Source organism: Caretta caretta, chromosome 13, assembly GCF_965140235.1.
Source record: "Caretta caretta isolate rCarCar2 chromosome 13, rCarCar1.hap1, whole genome shotgun sequence".
Classification (NCBI taxonomy): Eukaryota; Metazoa; Chordata; order Testudines; family Cheloniidae; genus Caretta; species Caretta caretta.
The window spans coordinates 33,122,727-33,133,096 of NC_134218.1; the positions used below are offsets into that span (position 1 = coordinate 33,122,727).

At 42.5% G+C, this 10,370-nt stretch overlaps 1 protein-coding gene across 1 annotated transcript; it reads left to right on the forward strand.

Annotated features, from left to right (window-relative positions):
- Nucleotides 1-1,218: 1,218 nt before the first annotated feature.
- Nucleotides 1,219-9,554, forward strand: LOC142068876 (olfactory receptor 6C75-like). The gene is made up of 2 exons (XM_075119002.1): nucleotides 1,219-2,158; nucleotides 9,268-9,554. Exons 1-2 carry the CDS (start codon nucleotides 1,222-1,224, stop codon nucleotides 9,552-9,554), a joined length of 1,224 nt encoding a protein of 407 aa, XP_074975103.1. The 5' UTR covers nucleotides 1,219-1,221.
- Nucleotides 9,555-10,370: the final 816 nt, after the last annotated feature.

The following is a 10,370-nucleotide window of genomic DNA, read 5'->3' on the forward strand; positions in this document are numbered from 1 at the left end:
GTTTTGTTCAATATCTTCATAAATGATCTGGAGGATGGTGTGGATTGCACTCTCAGCAAATTTGCAGATGATACTAAACTGGGAGGAGTGGTAGATACGCTGGAGGGGAGGGATAGGATACAGAAAGACCTAGACAAATTTGAGGATTGGGCCAAAAGAAATCTGATGAGGTTCAATAAGGATAAGTGCAGGGTCCTGCACTTAGGACGGAAGAACCCAATGCACAGCTACAGACTAGGGACCGAATGGCTAGGCAGCAGTTCTGCAGAAAAGGACCTAGGGGTGACAGTGGACGAGAAGCTGGATATGAGTCAGCAGTGTTCCCTTGTTGCCAAGAAGGCCAATGGCATTTTGGGATGTATAAGTAGGGGCATAGCGAGCAGATCGAGGGACGTGATCGCTCCCCTCTATTCAACATTGGTGAGGCCTCATCTGGAGTACTGTGTCCAGTTTTGGGCTCCACACTTCAAGAAGGATGTGGATAAATTGGAGAGAGTCCAGCGAAGGGCAACAAAAATGATTAGGGGTCTGGAACACATGAGTTATGAGGAGAGGCTGAGGGAGCTGGGATTGTTTAGCCTGCAGAAGAGAAGAATGAGGGGGGATTTGATAGCTGCTTTCAACTACCTGAAAGGGGGTTCCAAAGAGGATGGCTCTAGACTGTTCTCAATGGTAGCAGATGACAGAACGAGGAGTAATGGTCTCAAGCTGCAGTGGGGGAGGTTTAGATTGGATATTAGGAAAAACTTTTTCACTAAGAGGGTGGTGAAACACTGGAATGCGCTACCTAGGGAGGTGGTAGAATCTCCTTCCTTAGAGGTTTTTAAGGTCAGGCTTGACAAAGCCCTGGCTGGGATGATTTAACTGGGAATTGGTCCTGCTTCGAGCAGGGGGTTGGACTAGATGACCTTCTGGGGTCCCTTCCAACCCTGATATTCTATGATTCTATGATTCTATGAAAGTTGAAGAGAGCCAAGGGAGTTAGATGGGACGTTTCCCTAATTCAGTAGGGTTCCATGCTCTTATTTCAGCTATATTGGAAGCTGAACCTCTTAAGGATAGGAGTCTTCCCTCTGGTTTTTTGACAACTTCACTTTCCAGTGGAGACATGCAGTGTTACAAGGTTACCTACTCCAGGTTTCTGCCAGTGTAACCGACAGCACAACCTGACTGCGTGCACTCGATCAATATTTAATGGTCTTCTGTTTCTAGGTACATATTATGGAGAAAGCAGAAGTAAGAAATCAAACACCCATTGTGGAATTCATCCTCTTAGGATTTGGGAATGTTCCTGAACTGCAGACCCTTCTCTTCCTCGTGTTTCTAGTGATCTACATTGTGACTGTCTCCGGAAACATCCTCTTCGTTGCACTAGTTGTGGCTGATCAGCAACTTCACATCCCCATGTACTTTTTACTGGGGAACTTGTCCTGCCTGGAGATCTGCTACACCTCCGCCATCCTGCCCAGGCTGCTGGCCAGTCTCCTGACTGGGGACAGAACCATTTCTGTTAAGGGCTGCATTGTGCAATTATATTTCTTTGGTATGCTGACAAATACAGAAAATCTGCTGCTCACGGCAATGTCTTATGATCGGTATTTAGCGATATGCAATCCACTCCGTTATGCTACTCTGATGAATGGCAGGGTTTGTTGGCAGCTTGTGGCAGGGTCCTGGATAAGTAGCTTACTGCTCTGCACCATAGTAAATATTTTCTTCTTCCAATTAACGTTCTGTGATTCCAAAGAAATTGACCATTTCTTTTGTGATTTTTCACCTATGATAAAGCTGTCCTGTGTTGACACCCAGACTCTGGAACTGTTGACATTTATTATCGCTGTCATAGGGACATTTGTGCCCTTTCTTCTGACTCTGACATCCTACATTTGTATCATCACCACCATCCTGAGAATCCCTTCCAGCATCGGGAGGCAAAAGGCATTTTCCACCTGTTCCTCTCACCTCATTGTGCTTGCAATTTTGTATGTGACCGTATTAACTGTCTATGTAATTCCAACAGCCAACACTCCCAAGGTCCTACAAAAAATATTCTCTGTCTTCTACACAGTCCTGACTCCTATGATCAACCCTGTCATCTATAGCCTGAGAAACAAGGAGGTCAAAGAGTCCCTAAGAAAAGCTATTCTTAAACTAGTATGTTAGTGAAACAGGCATAGAATGTACAAGTATCAATTTTAGCATATAGTAAATAGAGATGAGGTGATATAGTTTCTTACTTCAGTCCTTGATAGCAGGGTTACCCCTTTCTTTCTTTCTTTCTTTCTTTCTTTCTTTCTTTCTTTCTTTCTTTCTTTCTTTCTTTCTCTTCCTGTTACTCTGCTACTTTTTGAGCATTCATCTTTCATACATTTAATAGACATTTCTTTATACAAAACTTCATACTGTAAGAAACATTCTTTATAAAAATTGGGCTTTTTTTCCAAACTCACGTTTCAGTAAAGCACTCTGGCTCATTCATCCATACATGAACACTATGTCCAAATTCTGCTAGGAGCTTACCATCTTTTGGGTGGTTCTGGGTCTCTTCCACTCCCACTGAAGCCAATGAAAGTCATTCTCCACTTTTTAGGACCCTTCATTTTCATTTATGCCTCTGAACAGTAGGTGAAAAATATTGCCTCCACAGTGAGTGGAGAACTTTGATTGGGCAGTATTCTATGCAGATCTGTAGCTGGGTAAACAAAAAATGAAAGTCTGGGGAGGGCTGGGAGTCTCCGTGTCCTGCCATGTGAAATTTCCCGCCTGTTCATACATCTTTGCAGGGTCAAGGCAACATTAAAATATCTATATCAATAGTGATATAAATATGGATATCAATACAGATATATGAAATGCAAACATAAGATGTATGGCCAAAATTTTCATAGCTCATGAGACCCGATTTCCCTCCCCAACGCAAATAAAAAAGAAAGGGATGAATTACTATGAATAGGAAATGAGCACTGAAAATCACTAGGCAACTTTGCTAATTTCAGCCTAGATATTGTCACACAATCTTCCCTCATCCCAGACAGAAATATGCTATACACATAAAAATATTTACCATGAAAATTTGACCAAAAAAAAAAAAGAATTAAAAAATAAAATCGCACTGAGTCTCCCTGGTATTTTCGTTCTTCCTCCAAATTTTTGGGCCCTGTTTTTTTACCAAAAAATATCGTCATTCTCCAGCTCTCCTTGTAACTGGTTAGATTTCCATTGTTCTCCTGATCATCCAACCCACCCTCCTGCTGTCCCCTGATGCAGGGCCATATGGGGTGTGTGACACTACACGCCATATTCTTCATGGAGATGTTATAATATGAATTTGGAGTAACTAAGACATGTTTTAGGCAATATGGGTCTTGTGAGATATCATTGGAAAGGTTATTACTTACTGATTCTGATTATCTAATTATTACGTATGTGTCATTGTTATATCTGAAGTTAGGAATATTAGTTATCCAGCATAGAACAGCTTCAACCAGAGTGATAGAGGGCACCCCACACACTGCAATATCCCAGTGACTAGTGGTGAGGGACTCACCTGAGAAGTAGCAGAGCCTTGTTCAAATCCCCCTTCTTCTCCCTCCAACAGGGGAGGAACTTGAACAGGGATCGCTGACATCCCAGCTGAGTGCGCTAACCACTGGGCTAAAAGTGACAAGGGAGTCCCTACTTCCACCCCAACTTTTTGCATGAGCTCACCTACCAACTGGGACCCCTTGGGTGAGTTAGGTGGGGGAACTCTGGGATGTATGTGTCCAGATGTCTGGTCTGAGGCTGCCGTGTGCATGCCCAGAGACACCCTCGGGAATTTGACTGCAAACAGTAGGATGCTGGTTGAGTTTAGCTGCCTACAGTGTTTGGGAGCAGTTGAGTGGAGGTTTAGAGAACCCTCTTGGGCCTGATTCTGTGATTTAGGCACCTACAGTAGTTAAGAGCCAAAGTCCATATTTTGTATCTCGCCCCCTGCTGCTTTTGAAAATTTCACTCATTCCTATCTGCATCTTTAGGCAAATAAATACTATTAAAGCTCCCCAGCTCTGTGTGTGTGTGTGTTTTTACAGTCTGCGTAGTAACTGTGCCTCTTGACCATGGGCATCTCAGATTGGTTACAATGAAAGCATAACGGGTAGCAATGCTTCTGTGTTCTCCTTTTGAAAATAGTATTTTAATCACACATTAGTTTGAGATGCAGGAGAACTTTTTGTACAATGGCCCAGATTCTCATTTCAGTTACACTTGTGTAATTACAAACGATTTCCCCTTACTCCAGTCGTGTATCCATTATCAGAACCTGGCCCAGTATCTCAGTGATAAACCCCGGCTTCAGATACACCCTGGTGTAGCCACAGTGAAATGAGAGGAGTTACACCAGGGAACAACTTGGCCCATAGTATTGAAAAATCATTGCCACTTACTAGCAATATTTCAGAGGACATGACACAATCTATGCTGCTGTAAATTAATACCCAAAGGTCCTAACTGCAAACCCTCCATCACCAGTGGGATATATTAGTGAAGACACAGTTTAGAGTCCAGCGAGGAATTCTTGTGTTGTGTTTATACCTCAGTTATTTAAATCCCAAATTCCCTGGATGTTGCAAGGGGCTCAGAACAGTCAGCTGGGCTTTTCACTGATATGAATCCAGGTGATTTTGCTACTGTCTAAATGCTGGTAAAAAGGGATGGCAATTTGGTAGCTTTGGCCCATTTTCTAGTGGACACAGGTCAAAACCATGGCTCCGGCTCCAGGCCTAGGACCTCTGTGAAGCCAATAGGTGGAGCGTTGATGACTTTTGGTGGCGTCTGACCTGTTCCTCAATATTAGTTTGTTCATCACTATATACCCTTAGACTGGATAGGAGTGTCTATCTGTAGACTAGTTATGAGAATTCAAGTATATACAGTCACTAACCAGCTAATTAATAAAAAGAATGGTACCAGTTAAGCATTCAGTCATACTCATTAATAACCATGCCATTTTCTTTAAGAAGACATTCAGAAATTCATGATTCTTTATGTCTGAGATGTTCAAAGAAACCAAAGGGAATTAGATGCCCAATTGCCATGGAAAATCTCTCAGAATTGGGCTTCTAACTCCCATAGGTCCCTTTAAAATCCAAGGTGGCTTTATGGGTAAACATTATGTTATGTGTATTCAGAGAGTATCTCCAGATTGCAAGAACAATTAAGGTTTTAAAGAGTTATTTTATTCTGAGTAGCATTATTTATTATTTTATAGCACACACAGGTATGCTAAAAATTTCACAGAAAATTACTATTCCATAAGAAATGAGTTTACGATCCCACTGAATGACATTTTAAGATACATCAAAACTTCAGCAATCCCATGATATACATAAGTGATAAAAATGCTTGGCACTTCTAACCTAGATGAGGTTAACATGAGCTTGAATTTTTACCTCTGCTGAATGGCTTTTGTTTTACATTGGTTTAAATTAGAGGGGAATCTGTACTATTGACTTGAGTGAATTTTTCATAGAATCAAACATTTTAAGGCCAGTGGGGACTTTAGGGCAATCCCATCCGTAGAATCTCAGCTGGCGGCTCCTCAGTATAACCCAGCACGTTCAGCTGAACATAAGGATACTTTTCAGAGAGATACCCCACCCCTTAGATAATACACGGATTCTAAGGCCAGAAGGGACCATTCTGCTCATCTGGTCTAATCTCCTATAGAGAACAGGCCAGAGAATTTCCCCCAAAATAATTCCTTTTGAACTAGAGCAAAACTTAAAAAAACCCCAATCCAATCTTGTTTTAAAACTTGCCAATGATGGAGAATCCACCACAACCTTTGGGAAATTGTTTTCATGATTAATTAGTCTCTCTCTTAAAAATTATGCCTTATTTCCAGTCTGTAATTAAGTTATTACTTACCCTTCACTTCAATAAGCAAAATACAGATAGCTCCTTCCGTCTCTGCCATGAGACAGTTTTCTAGACCATGAATCAGTCTTCTAACCTTTCTCTGAAACCATTCCAGTTATTCAACATGGTTTTTAATGTAGGGCCACCAGGACTGGGAACAAAATTCCAGTGATGGTCTCACCGACATATTATACATTTACATGACCGTGAACGTAAGGAGAAATAATCCTTCAATGGAGAGACGCATGATTTGCACCTGTCTGAGAGGAGAACACTGAAGGTGGTTTAGACATGAATATTACCTATTTAAGACAAGGATGGAGCTGCACAATTTCCCCACTCCCAGAGTTTCCCAAGCACAGCACACAACAATATCATACCATAGATTTTGCCTGAGGGAACCTTTTCCTTCCTGTTGATTTCCTGAGAGCACATTTTATCTCCCTGTTCCTCGGGCTGTAAATAACAGGGTTAAATGTTGCAGTTAGCACCAGGTAAATCAAGAAAAGGAGCCTGTCTTATACTGGTATCGTATACTGGTATAGCTTATTGCCCCTGATTGGTATCATATTGGTACCATAGCATCTGCACTAGGGGGATGTTACACTTTTAACAATATGGGTGTGGTACAATTTGTGTGTGTAGATGAGCCCTCAGTCTCTCCTTCTCACTCAGTGACTTCTTTATTCCTCTCCCATCTCTGTTTTCAATCTATTTCCTATTAATTGGTATTCCGCACCCTTGTATCTGAAAAGACTTAAGTCCCTGTGTTTGATCAGTGTTCGGGTACAATTTTCAAAAGCACCTAAGTGACATAGATATTATATTTTTATCATTTATTAGTTGAATTTTTCTTATAATAGCTCCCCGGTCATGGACCAGGACCCCATTGTTCTAGGCGCTGTACAGATGCGAACAAAAACATGCTTCCTGCTCCAAAGAACAAAACTGATGGAATTTTTCACAGTAATAAATTTAAGCTTGTGGGGCTATGGCCCCATTGACATTCATGGCACTGTGGCTGACAGGATATGTCCTACGTAGCAAAACTTCTCCACAGACTTGAGAGGAGTGTTATTGATCTTAATAACTGGGTAGACATGAATCCCTGGGCAAAGCTTGGTGCCGACCCATATAAACTGGGAAGACTAAAGCCTTTCAGGCTGCAGGAGACTAAACTGTTTGAACCCAGGCAGAAACAGAGAGAGTGAAGTTCCACCAGTGACCAAGGTCCCTGCAATGGCATGGAATGGATTAGCTGAGGTATGCCCAGGTGATCCCAGCAGGATCCCTACGCTGCAGAGGATGGTGAAAACCCTCAAGGTCCCTGCCCAATAGGAACTAGGGGAAAAATTTCTTCCCCATCCCAAATCTGGTGATTTGAAGACCCTGCACACATGAGCAAGACCCACCAGCCAGCCATCTAGAAAGACGATTATCCGAACCACCTCATAGCTCTGTCTCATCTCATTCCATGTCCCATCTCTAGTTGTAGCCAATCCCTGATGCTTCACAGGAAGCTGACCCTGCCAGCCCTCCCCCCATCTGTGCAATTGTGCACTGTTAAAAAAAATCACCATAGTATCTGAGCATCGCATAGTCTTTAATGTACCCTTCATATGCAACAGCTGTAACTGTTATGAAAATTAATGTATGTAGTGTTGTAGCCGTGCTGGTCCCAGGGTATTAGAGGGACAAGGTGGGTGAGGTGATATCTCGTATTGGACCAACTTTTTTGGCGAGAGAAACCAGCTTTCTAGTTTACACAGAGCTGAAGAAGAAGTCAGTCCAATAACAGATATTACCTCACGCACCTTTTCTTATGAAAATTCATGACAGAGATCGGTTTCATTGACTTAAACTGAAGGAAACGCATGTGCAGTAAAAACTGTGTGTAATCCCTCTGGAGCCTGTGCCTTATTTTTTACTGACTCCTTATTAGAGGGAATGGAGCTGAATCTCTTCTCACTCACATGGTGGAAATCAGGAGTAACTTCACTGGAGTGAATCGGGCTCATTTTCCTCTGGCACACCTGGTGTAAATTAGAGTCTTTTGTTGCTTCATCTGAAACAACTAGATCTGGCCACCGTTGGGGATATGTCAAATTTCAGAATTTATGTCATAAGATGACCAATGGTACAGTCAGGGAGAAATGCATATCGAACAGTGGGGGTGGGGCTATTTATGCATCCCAGGAGCGAATGTGATGCTGGGATGCATGAACAGGGGAATGTCAAGTCAGAAAGGAGAGGTTATTTTACCTGTGTATTTGGCCCTGGTGTAACCACTGCTGGAATATAGTGTCCAGGTTTGATGTCCACAATTCAAGAAGAATATTGATAAAGTAGAAAGGGTTCAGAGAAGACCCACAAGAATGATTAAAGGATTAGAAAACATGTCTTATAGTGAAAGGTTCAAGGAGCTCAATCTATTTATCTTCACAAAGAGACGGTGAATGGGTTACTTGATTACAGTTTATAAGTATCTACTTGGGGGAAAATATTTAATAATGGGCTCTTCAATCTTGCAGACAGAGGTCTAACTCCATCCAGAGGCTGGAAGTAGAAGCTAGATCAAGTAGAAGCTAGACCCAACTGCTGGGCAGCTAAATTGCGGAGAGAGGGGAATCTCAATATCTTTGGAATTAAATGGAAGATGTTAGTTACAAATTTAATTGATTTTCTTCTCTCCTTTAGATGCAATCAGTGGAAAACACTGAGTGGGGAAATCAAGCCACCATCACAAAATTCATTCTCGTGGGATTCGGAAATCTCCCTGAACTGCAGATTCTTCTCTTCCTGCTGTTTTCATTAGCGACTTTGTGACGATGGCCAGGAACATCCTCATTGTTGCTCTGGTTGTGGGTGATCAACAACTTCACACCCCCATGTATTTCTTCCTTAGAAAATTGTCCTGCTTGGAGACTTGCTACACCTAGCCCACCCTGCTGAGGATACTGGCCAGTCTCCTGACTTGGGACAGAACTATTTCTTTTGACGGCTGCATTGTACAAATGTATTTCTTTGGTTCTCTGGAGCTAAAGAATCTAGCAGCAATGTGGTATGATCATTATTTAGCAATGTGTAAACTCCTGCACTATGTAACCCTTATGAATAGGGTTTGGTCTCCTGCTTGCAGCTGGCTCTTGGTTAAGTGCATTTCTGGCTCTTACCATAACAGCATTGTTCGTATCACAATTAACTTTTTGTGGCCCCAATGAAATGGACCATTTCTTCTGTGATCTCAGCCCTGTGTTAAAGCTCTCCAGAACTGACATCTTCTGATGGCACTTACAGCTTTCATATTCGGCTCGATTTTCACTTTCCCCCCAATTCTGTTAATTGTTATGTTGTCTGTTGCTATTATAGGCACCATCCTGAGACTCTCGTCTGCCACGGGGAAGCAGAAGTCCTTTTCTATCTGCTCCTCTCACCTCATGGTGGTTGCAGCTTTCTATGGGACCCTGACGATTGTGTACGTCTTACCCAACAATGATACCCTGGGGGACCTGAACAAAGTGGGCTCGGTCTTCAACATGGTCCTGACTCCCTTGCTCAATCCTCTCATTTACCACCTGAGAAACTGGGAGGAAAAAGAGGCCCTGAGAAAAAGGTTAAGTGAATTTGTGCTGTGCACGAGAATGCAGACACTGTGAGCCAATTTATTTAGGATAAAATGAAATGGAGAGAATCTATGGTCCCATTGCAACAAATGGGAGTTAGGCACCTAGGTGCTCCTGAAAGTCTCAGTAGGTGCCTAAATATCTTTAAAGTTCTGGCTCCTGTATCCTAAGCTACAGGAATGGGAATCCTAGGTACCATAAAGGACTCTGGCCCAAGTCCTAAGAATGCTCCAGATGGGTGAGGAAACTGAGGCAGGGAAATATGCGTAAGTTTTCTACTGTTTTGTTCAACACAGTGTATTTCTCATTCAATCTAGGTAAAGAGTAATTCTGTTTAGAGGCCTTCGCAAAGCCTGTGCATCTGTTTGCTTTATCTTTCATCTGCCCCTGGAGCAGTGAACTGTAAACTGAGAGCACCTACGTGGGTGGATCTTTGGGATGGGGGGGTCCTTGACCTACTAGGGCATCTGGGGCAGCAGCACTGGTCCTCGGGGACTAAGGTAACTGGGTCATGTCGTTCCATTTCCATGACGGGTTAGAAAGCAGAAACCATGCTGCAGCCTGCTGAGATCCGGGAAAGCTTAATGCACACATGGCTACAGTACTGGGACCCAACCCAGCTGCCTGGCGAATATCCAATTTTGGTTCCAAACAAACCAATTTTTTCCTCTTTTTTTGAGTCAGCCACTGAACCAAAATCAATTTTTCGCTCCGTTCTAATCTTCAGGCACCTTATTATCTATAAGGCCTGGCCCTAAGTGACTTATAAATACAAGTCCAACTGGCAGGTAGATGATTTAGGTAATAATATGTATTATCCACACCATATATACGTTAGTGTGCATTAAG

Coding starts and splice junctions, on each gene's coding strand:
- LOC142068876 (XM_075119002.1), top strand. CDS start 1,222: ATGGAGAAAGCAGAAGTAAGAAATCAAACACCCATTGTGGAATTCATC. Junction 2,159..9,267: donor AGCTATTCTTAAACTAGTAT/GTTAGTGAAACA, acceptor TTGCTATTATAG/GCACCATCCTGAGACTCTCG.